Consider the following 20,119-nt stretch of genomic DNA (forward strand, 5'->3'; position numbering starts at 1 on the left):
GTGGCCGAGTCACGTTGACACATAAAGTTAACCATCCCCTGGATTAATAGGTGCTACAGTAAGAAGCCACTATGGCTGGAGCAGGAAGCGGCGAGGGGTGCTTCCTCAGGGAAGGAGCTGAGGTTGGAGAGGTGGGCAGCCGCAAGCTCACACAGACCTTGTAGACCAAGGCCAGAATCGGACATTTAACTTTAAGGGTCGTGGACTACTGGAGATTTTAACCACATCTCTCTGGCTACTGTGCTGAGGATAGGCTGCAGAGCAGCAAGGGTGGTAGCGGGGCCACCAGTAACTGAGCTTACTGACTTAACCGGGTTAGAGATGATGGCGGCTTGGGCTGCAGTGGCTGCAGTTGAAGGAGGTGGGAAGCGGCCAGATTATGGACATACTTTGGAGGAAGAGCAGAAGACCCAGGTGCAGCGTGACCAGACAAATTAATAGACACATGAACAGAAAATCGACAAATGCTCAGGATGTGCCCCATCAACCCTTTTCACAGACCTTGATTATATTGATGACAATTCAGCTTTCATAGTGCAAAACTGTTTGCTGGGGTGGCCTCCGTCAGCTGATTCTTCTCCTGAATAGCTACGGATGTGCTGACTCTTCTGGAAAGTTGCTCTTGCTTTATTCATCACTATATGCATCTGTGCATTTGCCAGGGAAGCTATCTCTGTATGTGCTGCCTTCACTGCATCCTGGTAGCTCAGCTTTGCGTTGTCAGCTCCTTTTGGCTAGTTAAATGTCATAGACGTGTTTGTTTCGTTTTGTCTTATGTTTCCAAAGAACTGAAATGTTATTAGGGCACAATTTACATAAGTCAAATGCACAAAGCTTATATGAAAAGTTGAATGTATACCAGTGAAGTCTACACCCTAAATAGGAATAGAACATTCCCACAGTCCATACCTATTTCCAGGCAATCTCTACATCCCTAGCTCCCCTAACTTCTGTTCTGATTTCTGTCACCATAATTTAGTTTGGCCTCTACTTGAACTTCTATAAGAAAATCATGGGGCTGGCCAGGTGGCTCAGTTGGTTAGAGTGTAAGCTCTGAGCAACAGAGTTGCCAGTTTGATTCCCACATGGGCCAGTGAGCTGCACCTGAGCTGAGCTGCCAATGGGCAGCCGGATGGCTCAGCTGGTGAGAGTGCATATTCTTAACAACAAGGTTGCCAGTTTGATTCCCGCATGGAATGATGGGCTGCCTCACCCCTGCAGCTAGATTAAAAGCTGCGACTCGACTTGGAGCTGAGTTTGTGTCCTCCACAACTAAGACTGAAGGACAACAACTTGACTTGGAGCTGATGAGTCCTAGAAAAGCACAATGTTCCCCTTCCCCAATTCCCCAACACAGTTCTCTTCCCCAATTCTTCAATAAAATCTTTAAAAAAAAATCATTAGAGTGAATTCTTCAGTGTCTTGACTTTTTCATTCAACATAATGTGTTTGAGATTCACCTGTGCTATTGACTGAGTCAATAATTTGTTTCCTGGATGAATATAGCACACTTTTGTTATTAATTTACCACTGGATGGACATTTGGCCTCCAGTTTGAGGCCATTATGACTAAAACTGCAATGAAGCATTATTTACAATAACCAAGATATGGAAACAACTAAATGTCCATGAACAGATAAATGATTAAAAGAAATGTGGTATATACTAACAATGGAATATTATTCAGTCTTAAAAAGGGAGGAAATTCTGCCATATGTGACAACATGGATGAACTTTGAGGATATTAAGTGAAGTGAGCCAGTCACAGAAAGGCAAATACTGCGTGATTCCACTTATATGAAATATGTAAAATAGCCAAACTCATAGAAAAAAAGAATAGCATGGTGATTGCCAGGGAATGGGGAGAGAAGGAAACGGGAAGTTGCTATTCAAGGGAATAAAGTTTCAGTTATGCACGATGAATAAATTCTAGAGCTCTATTGTACATCACACCTATATTAAGAATACTGTATTCTATACTTAAAAAGTTTAAAGGGTAGCTCTAATGTTAAATGTATTTATTACAATTAAAAAAACTGCAATAGGGCCGGCTGAGTGGCGCGATGGTTAAGAACTGGCTTGGGACGCCAGAGGGCCCCGGTTCGGATCCCACATATGAGGGCCAGTGACACTGCCCTCTACAGCTAAGATGCTGAAGCTCAACCTGGAGCTGGGCTGCTGTGAGTCGCTGGTGATGGCGTAGGCTGCAGCCCCTGCTGCAGTGGGTTGCCATGGGCTACCGTGTGTAGCCAGCAGCCAGCGTGAGTGGCCAGCAGCCACCGTGAACGGCCGTCCAGAAGCCAGCGACTGATCTGCCTCGCCTGGAAAGAGCGCAATGATGGTGCCAACTTGGGCCAGTGAAGCAACGTCCTCCACAACTAGACTGAAGAACAAAAGGACAGCAACTTGTCTGTTCCCCTTCCCCCAATTCCCCAGCACTGTTCCCATCCCTCCAACTCCCTAATAAAAATCTTTAAAAAAAAAACAACTGTAATAAACATTGAATACATGACTTTTTATTTACACAGATTTTTATTTCTCTTTGGTGAAACACTTATGAGTGGAATTGCTTGGTCACAGGGTAGGTGTGTGTTACACTTTATTAGAGTTTTGTTTTTAATTTAATTTTTGTGCATGGGAAGCCATAAAAGCCTTTAGCAAGGTATGTCCGCTTAAAGAATTTCACCATTAGGCCTTAGAAAGAAAACAACATGTGATGATAATAACAAAGATAAAGATGAAGAAGAGGTGGAGGAGAGGAGGATCATGATGGTGGTTTTGGTTTTTGTATTACTTTCTATGTATTAATTAAAAAAAAATTTTTTTTATTGTGGAATTGGGAGAGGGGGCAGTGTTGGGAAACTGGGGAAGGGGACCAGCCAAGTTGTTGTTCTTCATTCTTCATTGTGGAGGGTGCTAGTTGTCATCTGGCTGTCCGTCGGCAGCTCGTGGCCTCTAAGCTCAAGTTGCTGTGTTACAATCTTAGTCGTGGGTGGGTGTAGCCACCATCCCGTGCTGGAGTCGAACCAGCAGCCTTGTTCTTAAGAGCTCATGCTCTACCCGCTGAGCCATCCAGGTGGCAGCTCAGCTCAAGGTGCCAAGTTCAGTCTTAGTTGCTGTGGGCAAAGGCCCACAATCGAACAGGCAATCTTGTTACACCAGCTGAGCCATCCTGCCACCTGTTGGCAGCACAGTGACAGCTCACCTTGGGCACAGCGACACTGGCCCATGTGGGAATCGAACCGGCGGCCTTGTTGCTCAGCGATCACGCTCTTAAGCCAACTCTTAACCAACTGAGCCACTCAGCTAGCTCCTATGTATTAATTTATTAAATCCTTACACAATACACAGAGGTAGGTATTATTATCTTCATTTCACAGTTGGAGAAACTGAGGCTCAGAGAAGTGAATTAATATTCTCAAGGTTACTCAAACCCATACTGGAAAAGCCCATACTTTTCCTACTAATTCCACAATCTCATGTAACAATTCCTTCTCACAAGCATCATCTTTCATGCCTTCTCATGGGGCCCCAACCAACCTCCTAGGTGGTTGCTTTGCCTTCCATGAGACTTTTTGAGTTCTCCTGGTGTCCAGTTTGCTTGACAGATCTCTGACTTCTGAAGTGCTGACCTAATGTTTGCTTGCCTACACGGTCCCTTTGACTATCAATTTGTTCATCCTTCTCCATGACTCTCCACTGAATCTCCCAAACCCTTTCTCTTTCCTTCCTTTATCCCTATCAACTTTATCCCACCCCCTTCATCACCACACTATCCATCACCAAAACCCATTATAATTTACCTAAAGCCCATAAGTGGACATCCTTGAATCAACTTCTCTCAGTGGTTAAAAGAATCTTCCTTCAATACTATTTATTTGCTTTCCAAAGTATTTCGTTGTTTTTTTATTTTATTTTTTTTTCTTTTAATTATTTTTTATTATGAAATACACATTTTTTAAGAATTAGTTTCAGCTATACAACACAGTGCAATCATTGTTTTTTGAAGAATTGTGCCCAGAATCATTTTTATAATGAAAATGTTTGACTCAGTGGCCTTATTTTGATAAAGTCACCATGTAGCATAAAAAGCATGATGCTGTTGAATGCAGACATACTATTCATGTGAGTATCTTTCTTCTATTTGATGGGAATTTTAAGTAAATACATTTCCAGGAGAAAAAGGATCTTTGTATAATTTCATTTTACCTTTTTTCTCTAACAAATATCTACTTATACGTAACATATATCCTCAGTTGTAATTTTTCAGCAATAAACTTCTGTCTAATAACAATAGCCTACATTTAGATAGTGTTTCAAATTATTTTCATATAGTTTAATCTCCATAAAGCCCTCTGAGGTAAACAAAGCAGAAGTAATTTGGAAGTATGGCCATTAAATAGAAATTTGGTAAGTTAAGGAATCGAGGATTCTCTGTAGTGTTGAATAATAGAACCTCAGGTCTAGCTCCATACAAATTTAATGTATTTCATCACTTCAATATCACAGGTAAAAAATCACAAATTCACCATTTTTGGAGATTCACTCTTATTAAATATTGAAATCAATATGTACTAACAGTTATTTTTTGAAATATCTAAATAATTTACAGGTGCACTTTAAATTGCTTATAATCCATTGCTGGCTGGAATCTTCCTGAAATTTAAGAGAAGGATTTCTGTGATGCCAAGGCTAAAATGTTCAATTTGCTAGAAAGTGGGTGCCCCCTTGTGGCCCATATAATACCAAAGAAAGACAGACGTCATTCAGGAAGTATTAAACAGTCTCAACAGTAGCCCTCACCGTTGTACACACTGAATCTCTAGCTTTGACTTATAAAAGTAAGTACAATCTTAGAAGCAAAGGATAAGTTTACTCATTAAAGACATCATGTAACCCTAGAATTTGAGATGCTGTGTCATCAAGGTGAGACATTATTTTACAGATAAAAGAAACCAAAGCTCAAAGATATTAAATGACTTGTCCTTAACCATTACGCATCTGAGATCTTGCTAAGAATTTAAGACTTTTCATGAAAACAGCATTAACATGCTAAGTGTCCCTAAAAGACCATGTAGAGATGTGTGTCAAGAGGAATACATACATGTAGTATGGCAAATATAAAAACTTTCAGAAACCCCTTACCGTGCTGCATTCCTTAACCATTCTGAAAGTTTCTCACCCTACACAGAGTTAATTGGTGGAAAGGATAGTTCGGAAGCTGATGCAGTTGTAGAAGGGAATCGTGATGCTGACCTGCCACGGGATGGAGGATACTGGGATGCACGTGGTTCTGAGAGGTGGTTACGAGACTGAATCCACAGAACAGAAATTAATTGCTATGAGAGGGAAGAGGCAAGAATGATTTCTAAGTTTCTGGTTTGGGGCAGTTGGGTGGATGGTAACAGAGGTAGGGAATACGAAAGCACGAGCAGGCATCAGTAAACAAACTACGGCTGAAGAAGTTAATAGCTGGGTTGTCTACATGTTTTTTAGGATTTGGACACATAGTCTGAAATCCTTTGTGTGTGTGTGTGTGTGTGTGTGTGTGTGTGTGTATGTATCCTTATGGGTACTTAATTGCTAACGAGAGGAATAGAGAAAGTCCATTCCCAGCTTGCAACTGTTGATAAGACTCAAAAGAAAAATTTAAGGGAATAATAGAGGATTTATTCACTCTTAAAGAGTTAATTCCTGCATTCTTTGTGTCTTTGGCTAAAGGATTTCAAACTGCCTTTATGTTTCTAAGAAACGTTTTCAGAGGATGGAGGAATTGAAGATCTTTTGTAATTGTATTTCTTAAAAAAAATAAAATAAAACAACTCAGTACTTTTTGACTCAGCAAATCCACTTATTGGAATTTGTTCTAAGGCAATAACTTGGTGTCTGTATAATTGCAAATGCAAGATATTTACTGTAGCATTGTTTGTGCTAAGCAAAACCAACTGCAAGTAACCTCTATATTTACAACACAGCCTTGGTTAGTTAAATCCAGTATATCCATTCAGTAAAATTATGTGTAGTCATGGAAAAGCATGTTGTTGATGAATATCTATCAACATGGGAAAACATTTGCAAGCGAGAATCTAAGACTAATGTAACTAACATTTTTGTATGAAGCAAAATAAGTGTTGGTGAAAAACCTAGGACATATATCAAGATGCTAGCATGCTTATTTTGGGTTGTGGGATTAAAGTTAGCATTTTCCTACTGCATTTTCCAGTTTTTTGCATTGAGTAACTATTAATTGTGAATATAGAAAAACTTAATAAACATTATTTTTTTAAAAGATGAGGCATCCAAGGCCCCACAGTGTTTTTGGTGGGCCTCTGCATTGGCGAAAGCCTGTTGAGGGCGAATTGAACTCTCATGAGCATTCTTGAGAAGAATAATTTAGGAAAAATAAATGACATTCCAACTCAGTGACTTCTTGAAAGCTCTAGTGGTCAAAATTTCAATGGATAAAAAAATATAGCACTATATAATAGCATATATAAATAACAAAAAATGGAAGGAAACAGGCTGTATGTCAAGAGTGGGATTCATGGTGATTTTTCTTATCTTTTTGTTTGTTTGTTTGTTTGTTTTTTGTGGAGGGCAGTGTCACTGGCTCTCACATGTGGGATCCGAACCGGGGTCCTCTGGCGTCCCAAGCCAGTTCTTAACCATCGCACCACTCGGCCGGCCCTTTCTTATCTTTTTTGTCTTTAAATTCTAAAAATATTTCATAAAGAAAATGTTTTCATATTATAAAAAAAGTTTTTCTGACCCAGTAAGTGAAGAGGTCAACCTCTCAGGAAAAGTTAAATTTTAAGGCCTTGAGGTCAAGTAATGCACAAGTAATGGTTTCTCCCTCAGCATTCGACATGCGCTCAAGTGCATATTGGGTCAAATCCTGGCTGAGGGTTAATATGTCAAGATGGATTATCTATGCCATTCATGTTTCTTCTTAGTATGACTAGTCTCAAAATTGATAACATATTGAACTATAAAATAAATAAAATAAAATAAAAACTGGTGGCGTAAGAACTGCTTTTAGACTTGAGAAGACAACATGTCTGCTTCTTTTAAAAAAATAGTCAGCACTGAAGAGATACATTCCTGGGTGGGACTCAAGGAGCTTTGCTAAATAAACAGCAAACCATCAGTTGCATTTTTTGTTCTGTGACTAGGCTCCATGGATCCACGCTAAGCATTTGTCTCTCATTCAGCCTGAGAGAGGACATGGATTTGTTAATTATGTAAGGATGTGCCCTTAGCAAAAAAGCTTCAGAAGATGATGTTTCTATCTGCTCAGCCGCTTGATGGTCCAAATCCAAAGCAGATGGTCAAGTGTTCCCTAAAACATGCTGCTCCAGGACTGGGAAGCCAGGTCCCAGCCTCCGAGGCTGCTCTTCCTACAAGAAGATCAAAAACCAAAATGTTATGAAACCCAACAAATTAAATTCACTCTAGGCCTCTAAGAATGAGATACAATGGTCCTCACTGAGGGGAATAATAACAGCTAAGTTACATATTTACAAAGCATGTAATACACTTGATTAAAGCTTTTCTCCTGCACATTTGAAATTCTCTTGACCTAGTAACAGAAGAGGCAGAAGAGTTCTCATTAGCCCCCTATTATAAAAGAGGAAACTAAATCATACATTCAGTGTTTTGACCACTGTCATCTGGTATGTCAGTGAAGAGGTGGGATGTGGACCCCAGGGTTTCTAATATTTTTAAAAAGCCTTTTTTTATTGAGGTATGACTTGCATACAATAAAATTAATCCATTTAAATGTACAATTCCTTGAGTTTTGGCAAATTTACACAGTTGCATAACCACCAACACAAACAAGATATAGAACATTTCCATCAACCCCCCAAAGTTTCCTCATGTTCTTTGTAGTCAACTCCCTTCCACTCCCAACCCTGGCCCCTGGCAGCTGCTGATCTAGATTATATGACTATAGTTTTGCTTTTCTAAGGTTTAATGTAAGTGGAATCACACAGCATATGGCCTTGTATCTGACTTCTTCCACTTAGCATAGTGCTTCTGAGATTTGTCATGTTGTTGTGTGCATCAGTCGTTCAATTCTTTTTTACTGCTCAGTAGTATTCCATGGTGACAATAGTCTGTTGTGCATTCTATTCTGTTCTTGAAGAAGTCTATTGCAATCTACAAATATATCAGGATTTATTCATCTATTTACCTGTTGACCCATCTTTACTTTGGGATCTACTGAAATGTGGGTGGGTGCTTGTCTCGCCATGATGTTTACCTCTGTCTAAGCTTCATGAGGGCATGGGCCTCTGTCTGGTCCATGGCTATTTCTCCAGTGCCTAGCAAAATGCCTGGCACAGGGGATGCACTCAATAAAAACTCTATGGAAGAATTCATAGACGAGCAAATGCATGATGAATACACTATGTTTGTCTAGCTAATCAACCAAGAATGAAGCCTACCCTGGGAAGAGAACTGCATTGTTAAACTAGTTTCTCTATTTTGATATTTTTCAGGTTCTGTGCACTACATATAAAATCTCTGAGCTTATTCTTTTATAAAATGAGGGTCGCAATTGTTACCTTATGAGATTGTTATGAGAAGTAAATGACATAGCTTATGTGAAGCATCCTATAGAGTGCCTGCAAGGCAATAAGTGCCTAATAAGTCACCTGGTTGTTACCATAATAATTGCTATTATTTGAATAAGAAGAAATACCTACCACTCAAGGTAGGGAGCTTTGTAGGAGGTTATCAAACTGCTCATCCCAGGAATTCAACTGAAAAACCAAGGTGTGGCTAGTTTCCTACCTTTCCTATTGCAGTAATCCTATAGTCCATCTATTTACAGGTCATCAGTGATTGACATTCTTGCTTGCATATTTATACAAAGCTCATTAGTGTGTGATATGTGGCATGTTTTGGGAAGTGGCTGCCACTGTATTCTTCTTACCATTGGTAATTAGAAAATGAATTAGAAATTAGAATTAGTAATTAGAAATTTGATTCATCATATGAATGTAGACAGACCTGCTACTAATTTAAGAAGCCTTCTTAGCTAGTCTATTAACTTGGACCAATTACCCTTAGAATTTCTAATAGTCCCCCCCCCACCCCCTACAGGCTCTCCTATTATCTTCCCCTTGTTCTCAGGGTTCTGTTCAAAGTGTCAGATAATGCAGCTATCCTTAAACAGAGCTGCTGGCCACTTGCATAAAAAAGTCAGCCGTGCCAAAAGAAATTTTGTGGTTTTCAAAGGGAAGAGAGATTACAATTCCCTTTTGTTTTCTAAGAAGGCTGAGCCTCTTGTTCTCTGGATCAAGTGACATCTGTGACTTACTGTCATCTTGCTTCCATTAAATGACCTCAAAACTGAATGACTTCTCCCAGGACAAAAAAAAAAAATCCCCAAGCCAAATCATACTCATTGTTTGTCCAATACCACCTCTTTCCGAAGGATTTTATGTGTCCATGCTTGCCTCACCGAGACTGTAGCTTTGCCATTATTCTCTATGACTAATACTGTCTCCCTCCTTGAAACACTTTAGGATCCAAGAATCTTCAGATGACCAGGAAGGTCTTTCTCTCTAACAATGAAATGTCCCTTTGCAATTTAAGCCTGTTTCTTTGTATAATTAACTTCAGGGACAGTAGTGTTGAAATAAACTTCTAGGCCCAAGATAGAGCCCCTCCTGGGCAGGGTGCCACATCAGCAAACCCTACTTTTATGATCTAGTAATTGCTTCGCTTGACGAGAAAGGAAGTCTACCTAGTCGGACAACCCCCAGACACCAAGACAACTCCAAGCTCTATACAGTGCTTATTTCCTTGATCCTTCGTCTTTCTAAATAAGATTAAATATATGACCCCAGCCAGTCATGGCCTGTTCTGTGTTGCGGCTTCTCTCTATAAAACTTGTTTTTATCCAAAATCCCTTGGGGAGAGTTCTCCACTGCTTGTGAGTCATGGCTCACCCCTAATCCATGGATTGTTTTCCCTTGAATAAAGAACATCAAACTCATTACTCAGTTGCTTCGGTTTTGTCATTTGATTGTAGAAAACCATTAGACCTCTTCCTCTTCAGAATCACATTTCCTTTCAGGGAAAAGCCCATTTCAGTTCCGTCTTCTCTTTACTCAACAATCCCCCAGTGTTTGTTCCCAGATTCCAGGGTCTAATTTGGCCTCTTGGGCTGTGATGACTCTTGTAATAAGCAGAGGTTAGAGGCTTTTTCTGAAATCAGTGTGTGATCGTATAGCTATTGGCCGAATCAGCTTCGACTGCAAGTACTCTATGAGGGTTGAATAAGTAGGAAGAGAACTGGCAAAAAATAAAGTAAGCCTCTTGCCTGATTCCTCTCCACACCGGGAAAGACCAGCGGCCCTGGGCAGATACAGAAAATAAACTTGGACCTTGCCCAGTGGGGTGTGAGTAATTTACCCTTTATCTGCAAAGCCATAAACCCTTCAAACCTAGGACTTAAGGCTCCAGCCTCACTCATTTGACATCAGGGGACATGAAGTGCCTAGGATTGCAAATAACTGGTAACTAATTAACACCTGTAATCAAGACCGTGAAAGAAAATCACTTGGGGCAAGTTGTGTCTGCTGAAGACCTATGCTCCCGGCAGCGCAGCGGAGGTCCCACTAAGTGAGGAGTGTGCTGAGTGAGCTCTGTGTTCTTATTGCTTATCTCTTGCCAGGAGGCAGCGTGTGTGGATAGAAAGAGCTATAGTTTATTAAGCATTTGTTAATGCTTCCTATGTTGCTGGTACCTGTGATTTAAATAGGTTATCTCATTGAATCCTTACATTAGCCTCATGAAGTGGGCACCATTACCCATTTTACACATAGAGAGCAGATGCTTAAAATGCCACAGCTAGTGAATGGTAGAGGTGGGATTTAAATTCCTGCCATCTGACTCCAAAGCCATTTGTTATAGCATATTGTCCAGATAAGTTTTAGAAGGAAGGGAAAGTTACAAACACATCTGGAGTCAGGGAAAAGTGGAGAGAATGAAAAAGCCTTACAGCTGCCTGTTTGAAATACTGATGTCTGAGATTTGGTAGTACCAATGCGAGTATGGAGGAGAAAGAAACATTCTGCCACCCTCCTAGGTTCTTTCAGCTGGTCTAATAATTAAATCAACATGATACAGATTGACAAGAGAAAAGAACATATTTAATTACGTATGTACACATGGGAACTCCACATATATGTGGGAGTCAAGGACCTTATATACATGGGAGGTTCCAAGATGGAAAGAGAAAATTAGGTATAAATATATCCTGAGCTGAGAATGAAGAAAGCACCTGGGGGCCTCAGAGGGTCAATGCGGGCCTGTAAGAAGAACAGATATTCAGTAATTAGTAGCTTGCCCTGCCCTGTAGATAGGTCAGAAATGATTATCTCTGATCATCTCTTTAGGGCAAGGCCGCTGATTCAAATTCTTTAAGGCAAAGGTAAAAGTTTCTTGTGAGTCTGCAGGGTCTCGATTGCCTTCAGCTCAAAATCATTCACATGCCAAAGTGGTATATCTTGACCTGTTCTGAACCCCCCACACAAGGATACTGCCCTTTTCTTTAGAAAATAACATAACAGATTCCTAAACCCCTACTTCCCGGCCTTCAGAATGAACAAATATTGATTTTTGTTATAACTGTTTCAGAATTTGAGAAAATTTAAACTACATAGGTAAGAAATAAAACTTTCCTGTGTTTTCCTCCCTGATACTTAGAGCCAATTATTCTCATTAAGTTGATGTTTATCAAGTCCCTCCCCACCCATTTTTTAATCATAAAGCTTGTATTTGTTGACCTAAGCCATTTTAGCTGTTGAGCAAGTTCAGATTCTCTTGGAAAACACTGGTGGCTTCCATTGGTTAGAGAGGCTGGGAGATGATTCTCTACATCCTCTTATTTATTTATTTATTTATTTATTTATTTATTTATTTATTTATTTTTAATTAAAGTTTATTGGGATGACAACAGTTAGTAAAGTGACATAGGTTTCAAGCATACAGTTCTGTACTACATCACCTATATATCACATTGTCTACACCCTCTTTCCAACCTCACCCAACAATGGCTGTGGAAAAATGGAAGTGTGTCATAGACTTCCTGTGCCCGCCAGGAGCTGGTCCCCAGCTGTCATGCCTCCTGTTTGATAGCTCAGGAAGCCCCACTCTGTGCCTCTGGAAATACTTTTCTGACAGGAAGTGCTCCTCTGATAGCAAAATTGGCCCACCTGCTCCACTAGTAAGTCTGAGGTGAGACACGCAGGCTCTAGACCTGATTGAGGATTGCCCTGATACCCAAGATTCTTATACCTCATGCATGAGTAGGAGGGTATGTAAATATATGCAGTCCTGTGCCGGGGCAGGTAGAACCCAAGATGCGCACCTCTTCCCAACACTACATTCAGTGACACAGTGTTCGGGAGCTTCAAATTGACCATGATGGGAGTATTCACACCCCAGAAATCAGCAAACACTACAAATGAGGGCTGTTTTGTTTCTTTGTTTTCAGAGAGCTGGATGTTAAACACTCATCTGCACATGACTGAATATACTCCATATTTTTTTTCTTTTAGTGTAAATACATTTTCCAGTTCTTTACTATTACAAAAAAATACCACAATAAATATGTGGTATTTTGTGTACATACGTGTAAATTCCTTTAGGGTATATACTTAGTGGGGGAAATTTCTAGCTTATACACTATGCATATTTCAATTTATTAGGTAGCATTGAATTGTGTCCCACCACGGTGTATACGATTTCCTGTTTCCTCATGTTCTTTGTCAACATTTGGTATCGTCAGCTTTCTTCACTTACACCAATGTGAGCTTGAGGTTGTTTCATTGTTATTTCATTGTGATTTTAATAGATACTTTTCTGATTACTTGTGAGGTTTTCTGAATGCTTGTCAGATTACTTGTGTTTATTGGTCATTTGGGTTTTTGTGTGTTTCGTGTTCACATTTCCCCCTCCCCTATTTTTCTCTTAAACCATCTCTCTTTCTTTTTTCTTATTGATTTGTAGAAATTTCTTTATATTCCTGGATAACTTACTCGTATTCAAGTATATGCAGGATCAATATCTTCTTCCATTTGTGGCTAGTCTTTTAACTATGTTGTTGTGTTTTTTGTCATAAAAAGTTTAAATTGATATAGTCAAATTTATTATGATTTCTATGTGTTTTTTTCATATTTAAACAATTTTTCTGACCTCAAAGTTAAAGGCATTTTCCTGTATTTTCTTTTTTCAAAGTTTTGATTTTGATATTTATATCTTTAATCCCTCCATAATTTATTTTTGTGAATAGTGTCAGAATTTAATTTTTCATCACAGATAAATGCTATTGTCCCAACACCATTATTGAAAAGACCAAATTTTCCCTTTTGTTTTTTTGGTTCCTCTGATATGTAAAATCCCCATCTATGCTTGCATCTCTTTTAGTATTCTCCATTCCATTCTATAGACACACTGTTTTTTCTGTTTTGGTAATATCACACTCTCTACCATAACTTTATAAAAATTATTGATACACTGTTAGGGCAGTTCCTTTCTTCTTGTTCTCCCTTTTCAGAGTTTTCTTATCTATTTTTGGAGGTTTACTCTTTCATGTGAATTTCAGAAAGTTTGTCAGCCTGTCAAATTCCACAAGACCTTGTTAAGATTTGTATTGGAATAACATTGAGTTTATAGACTACTATCAAAATATTCACCGTCTTTATTATACTGACATGCAGGCTTTAGACTTTGAGGGTTGCTCTGATACCAAAGATCCTTATATCTCATGCGTGCAAGTGTAGGAGTGTATGTAAACATACATGCCCCTTCTCATCCATGAGTGTGTGTGTGTGTAGAGATAGAGATGTAGATACAAACTTTTTATGCTCTCTGATAATTGCTTTAAAATATTTTCATTAAAATCTAAATTCATTTTCAATTAAAGTACTTCAAAAATTATTTTGTAGACTATTTTTATTTCTATTGTAAAACTTATCTCTTATCTGTTATATAAACAGTTATTGCTGGCCTATAGAAGTGTTATAGATTTGATATACTTATCTTAATATTAACTTTTTCAAACTTTTCCCCCATCTCTGGAGTTTGAGCTTTTATGTTAAACTTAGTATTTGTCCTCAAAAGGGTCAATGACATTTTTACTGACTACTCTTTTTAGTGCTATAAAACATATGGAAGGGTCAAAGTTTCTAATATGACAGCCAGGTCAAGGTCCAAGAGGCATTTATCACAAGGTGTCTTTGCTAAATTCTGTTCACTTGCAACAATGGCTTGGACTAGATCTACTTGCATTCTCTCCTTTATCTGGTTTGCTCACATAACAGCTGTATCGGTAAGTAGAGTTCTGCTTTTCTGGGTATTTAAAAATGTTAATTCAAGTATACATTATCCATTTTCTGTATATTTATTTTCTTTCAGATTAAGCATCTTTCTAAAGGAAATGGTAAGGATCAATTGAAATGCATAAAGAGTTTTTCTGAGCTTTCTCTCTTTTGTTCAGCAAGACTAGTAACAATGTTTTCCCCACTTTTTTAACAGTACATGATGCACATCTTGAAGAACAGAAGGATATTTCAGAACTCAATTTAGGTGGGTTCATTTTCTAAATTATTAATGCTGTGAAGTAATTTTAAATCCTGTGATAGAATTGCTGAAAAGCTATCACCTTCATGATACGGTATTGGGGAAATTGTCAGGGAGAGATATTTATTGGTGCTTCATCAGAACTTGCAGTTTCTGAAAAATGGAAATGTGGAAAGAGAATGATGGATAGACCAAATTTTCTAGAACGAGTGCATGCTTAATGGATCTAGAAACACACAGCAAGATTTTTGTTTATAAATGTTTCATTTTGCCAGTGTCCATTTTGAAAAAAAAAAGGAAAGAAAAATGGATGATTATTCTACTTGGTAAAGAAGAATATAAAGAATTTTACGAGGGTTATATTTAACAGAGGGGGAAAAAACCAGTCCCTCTACAGGGTCATCATACTTACTAACAACTGTTTGCTCAGGACTTAGAGAAGAGTGCAAAGGTGTTTCCGTTTCGACATCTTGTCCACAAACACGTTTCTTGAAGAAGTCTATCGGTCTCATCTATTATGCAGAGGAGGGAGGAGCTTAGTTATCTCTCTTTTAGCTCTTTTGTCTTGCTTCTAAAATAAGGGAGAAGCCTCTACATTTTGGGTGTCTCCGGTCAGGATTGACGGGAAACAGGTATTCATGGTCATAATCACCTAACGTTTACAACAGCTTTCATATCTAATTGCACATTTATTTGTCCAATTCTGTAGTGCAGTAAGCGCTATTTTCATTTTGCAGGAAGGGACAGGAGGCTCGTTGTGGTTTTGGCAACTTGCCCAGTATCACAGATGGCAGTGATGGGGCTCGCCTCCTGGTCTTCTGAATCATAGCTCAGGGCTATGTGAAGACTATAAAACTAAAACAAACCCATACCTAAAGGTTAAATTTCTCTTGCTTTGTCCCATTTACAGGGGGAGGCAGGCTAGCTGATATTTAATTGGAAAAGATTGGGAATGACTGCACGGGCAGGGTGAGGTGAATGGGGGAATGGCTTTCAAGGCTTTAGAATCAGGCATCAAATGAGCTCTTATTAGAGCAGCGGTTCTCAACCTGTGGGTTGCGACCCCTTTGGGGGTCGAAGGACCCTTTCACAGGGGTCGCCTACGACCATTGGAAAACAAAAAGATACTTACATTACGATTCATAACAGTAGCAAAATTACAGTTATAGAGTAGCAACAAAAATAATTTTATGGTTGGGGGTCACCACAACATGAGGAACTGTATTAAGGGGTCGCGGCATTAGGAAGGTTGAGAACTGCTGCATTGGAGTCAGGCCGTCAAGATGCAGTAATTGAGAGGGTCTGCTATGCTTAACAGGTTGGGGTTAAAAGTAGTTTTCCTAATCTCATCCTTATTTATGTAGTAAAAAACATTCTTTTACCTTATAACCATTTCTTAATCTTCATATCCATCACCACATCTGAACTGTGACTCCAATGAAGAAATTTTACCATGAGGGTCTTTTCTCTTTTTAGGTCATTTCAACCAAGCTATCAAGATTGAGTGGGTTAGCCACATAGCCAGAGTCACAAATTGTTTGGCGAAAATAATATAAATTGTCACCTTTTTTACGGTCTTCTCTCCATGCCTCATGATGCTGATTTAACCTTTTCTACCCCAAGATCTGCTCCTCTCCATCTTTTCCATTTCAGTAAATGCAGTTTCTTCCTTCTAGACCTTTACACTCAGACCTCAGAGTTGCTCCAACTCTTGACTTTCTCTCACATCTTACACACCATCTGTCAGCAAATGCTGTTAGATCTACCATCAAATTATATCACGAGTTGTGACTTTTCAGGAGCACTTCCCCTTTTCCTTTCCGGGACCAAGCCACCTTATCTCTGGCCTGGTTCTTGTGGTGGCCTCAGAACTGCTCTTCCCTTTGTGCCTTTGCCCTGCACAAGCCACTCTTCACACAGTAGACAGAGCTCTCTTAACCCTCTGTGGGGCGCAACTGATCTCACAGATTTATTGCACTCACATTTTCAAATATCTAACAGTTAACTTAAGTATCGTGACCCATCGCTTCCGTATCTTCCCCCTCTACCGTAATCTATCGCCAGTCGTGTTTGTGACTTAGTACCGTAAAGACGTATTTCATAGCGGCATCTGTGTGTGCAGTGAATCTGTGAGATCAGCTGCGCCTGATGGAGTCAATCAGCCCATGTCACTTCTCTGATCCTCCACTTATTGGCTGACCAGTGTTGACTGACATCTCACCCAGCACAAAATGAAAGTTCTGGAGCCTTGATTCACAAAGTGTGGTCCATGGGCCACCATCACCTGTACCACCTCAAAGCTTTCTTAGAAATGCAGCATCTTCAGACCCCACCCAGACCTACAGAATCAGCATCTCCATTCTGACAGAGCCCAGATGGTTCCTATGCACATGAAAGTTTGAGATGATCTGACCCTGGCCAGCTTTCTGACCTCATTTTTTTTTATGGCTTTCCTCCTTACTTACTCAAGCTTTCTAGTCACCCTGACCTCTGCTTAGTAAGTGATTCTCAGTGTGTTCCCTATCCACCAGAAGCGTCAGCATCACCAGGGAACTTGTAAGAAATAAAATTCTCAGGCCCCATCTCAGACTGACTCAGAAACCCTGGGGGTGTGTTTAACAAGCCCTGCCAGATCTGACGCTAACATTTGGGAAGCACTGCTCTAGGGCACCCAGGCTTTCCTGCCTCAGGGCCTCTGTGTTTGCTGTTGCCCTTGGCTTCAATACTCTTCCTTCGCTTTTCCCTCCATCAGATTTCTGCTTAACTCCTACCTCCTTAGGGAGGCCTTCCCTCACTACCCTTTGTAAAATATCAATCCTCCCCCACCTCAGCACTCTTTTCCCCTTACTTTGTTTTATTATTATTTTTTTTTTCATTGTGCTTGTCACCATCTGCCATACTCCACCTTTATTTGTTTGTCTTCCCCTCCCTTCCCAATCAAGAATGTCATTTCCCTGCGGACTTTGCTTTATTCTCTGCTGCACTCCTAGCAGCTGGAACAATGCGTAGGACACCTTAGGCACTTCATAAGTAAGTGTATGCTACCTGAACAAACTGGGTAGTGAATTGATCGAGGCTTGCTTTCAATGGATATGTACTCCCTTGGAAGTGCTCCTCTAGTTGCTCCTCTCACACCCCTCTGTGACCTTCTGTGCTGACCAACCCCTGGGGCCAAGGTCTGAGTGGGCTTGTTCATACCACTCTGAAAGAGCCCTCTCCTAGTCCGGGCCAGGTGTCAGGAAACACATACTTTTGTTCATGACGAGCCTAGGAGAGAGGAAGAACAGACCAGCGTGTAGTACCTCTACTGAAAAGGAAATTCAAAACTTGGATCCTACTGGTGGTGGGGCAGTGGTGTCACTGCCATCTCTTGTTAATTGTGCGGCTATCACATACATAGGATGGGGTGATGGAGGTTAAGAAAATTTAGGAAATGTGTACATGAGGAAAAGGGTGATGTAGGGGCAACATTAGTTGCTTGGCTTTGGAAGGTTCCATTGTTTTTTCATGGCAAAGAGCAACATCAACCCATTTACCTAGGGTCAGAAAGAAAGATGGTATAATAACAGACGGGGCCTTGGGTGGGAAGTCAGGAGTCCTAAAGCTCAGGTGGCCCCTGACCACCTTGTACGTCACTTCCTGTCTCAGGACTCCATTTTACCCCCGGAAATATGAGAGGTTCAGAGTCAATAGTCAAGAAGGTCTAACTTATCTCTTACCTTTCTAATTCTTGGACAAAGTTTCTTGTTCCAAAAATGAAAACAGAAGATGTGACAATATATATTTTATTGGCAATTTACACCAGCCCAATTAGAAGGAATGTTTGCATTGTTTCAGAATGAGTTTCACCACAGAAAGATGAACAATGAAAGATTCACAATGGAAAAGATTAATTTTGCTATGAGAGATGCCTTTTAGTAATGCTCATTTAAATCTTTCTTTTTCAAAATCTACCTCTAGCTGCAGGGTTGGACCTCTTTCAAGGGGACATCCTCCTGCAGGTGAGTACCGCCAATGACACATCATGTCCCTCAGAACTGGCTGTGACATATGATCGCGAGCCTCTGCTGTGCTGAGCCCTGGATGGGCATGGGGGAGGAGATGAAAAAATCTAACCTGTAATCTGTACTCACAAGGACTTCCATTGGGGTTGGTAGTAACGAAAACATTAAAAAAAAATTAGCAAACAGGACAAAAGACTATAATTATTAAATTGCTTGTCCACCCAATTTCCTAATAAGTGAAGAATGAGAGAAGACCATGCACCCACGTGTTTAAAGTGGCTACTTCCGTTTTGGGGGAATTGCAAGTCTTATTTATTTATTCTTAAGAGTTTATCTGAATTTCCCAAATTGTCAATAATACGTTATCGCTTTATAACCAGAAGACGAATGCTACTAAGTTGTTGAACTATGTGACAGATGATTTGTGGCGTGACAGTTTAGTGAAAGAGGAGGCCAAGGAGACTTGGAGGACTAGGCTTTCTAGGTATCTCTGCTTTGTTTTCACAGAATTCCAGAAATGGCCTGAGAGACCCCAATGCCATGTGGAAGTTCCCCATTCCTTACATTCTGGCAGACAATCTGGGTAATACTAATTGTTCTTAATTAGGAGCTTTGGGTTGAACTCTTCTCCCTCCTGCGTCTCCTGTTCATTGGCTTCAGACTGGGAGTTACCATCAAGGTATAAGATGATTTGCAAGTCCTGATGATTCTTTGTCCCCGGAGCTGACAGGCATGACATTACATCAAAACCAGTGCTGCTTCACCCACCTGAGACACAGAGTATCAAATCATCATTTTAAAAAGGCAGAACACGTTAACCTGTTAATAAGACCAGACGCGTTATAAAGAACAAAAGCACAATGAAATGCAATTTGGCAGCATAGCCATGAAACATGTGCTCTTGAAATAATAGTTTGCTTAGGTAAAGCTACATGGAGCAGGAGGATATATTTTCAGTATACTATTTTCAGCATATTGATCTTCCCTTTTTGTGATAAGACAGACCTACCGCATTTCTGACAAACAGAAAAGTCTATATTTCACATGGTCCTAGCTCTTGTCCTTCAGTATTAATAAATTCTGTTCTTTTTCTCTCGTAAGATAAAGGGCTAAGTTATATTTCATTCATTGTTGGAAATAATACTTGGTGGGAATAAATGAATGTTAGAAGCCACGTGTGGACACTGGCTGACCTCCAGCAGCTGACTGATGGCTGAGCGGCCACAATGCTGCAATGCCTGGGAGGCCCGAGGGGAGACAGAGGAAGGTAAGAGGGGAGAAGCCAGGACAAGGCTGCTCAGCCTTAGTGGACTGCTCGGCCGCTTCCTCTCAGGGGGTCTAGATGATGTTTCGGTTTTTCCCATCAGTGTTATGAGTGCCGTCTCCAATCCCTTTTCCAGAAAAGGGCTGGATATAAACAAACGCTGTTGTTTTCAGTTATTTTATGGGAAATTGAGCTGATTTGCTTTCCACCTTTTTTTTTTTTTTTTTTTTTTGCTAGTACACTTGCAAATTCA

At 40.0% G+C, this 20,119-nt stretch overlaps 1 protein-coding gene across 1 annotated transcript in view; it reads left to right on the top strand.

Annotated features, from left to right (window-relative positions):
* Nucleotides 1-14,243: 14,243 nt before the first annotated feature.
* MEP1A (meprin A subunit alpha) overlaps nucleotides 14,244-20,119 on the top strand; it is a 40,154-nt gene continuing 34,278 nt past the window's right edge. The window contains exons 1-5 of the mRNA XM_019667524.1: nucleotides 14,244-14,347; nucleotides 14,434-14,458; nucleotides 14,554-14,604; nucleotides 18,559-18,599; nucleotides 19,110-19,185. Of these exons, the coding sequence (XP_019523069.1) occupies nucleotides 14,282-14,347; nucleotides 14,434-14,458; nucleotides 14,554-14,604; nucleotides 18,559-18,599; nucleotides 19,110-19,185 (259 nt within the window). The 5' untranslated portion in view covers nucleotides 14,244-14,281. The remainder of the gene's footprint in view (nucleotides 14,348-14,433; nucleotides 14,459-14,553; nucleotides 14,605-18,558; nucleotides 18,600-19,109; nucleotides 19,186-20,119) is intronic.

Source organism: Hipposideros armiger, unplaced genomic scaffold (genome assembly GCF_001890085.2).
Source record: "Hipposideros armiger isolate ML-2016 unplaced genomic scaffold, ASM189008v1 scaffold_499, whole genome shotgun sequence".
Classification (NCBI taxonomy): Eukaryota; Metazoa; Chordata; class Mammalia; order Chiroptera; family Hipposideridae; genus Hipposideros; species Hipposideros armiger.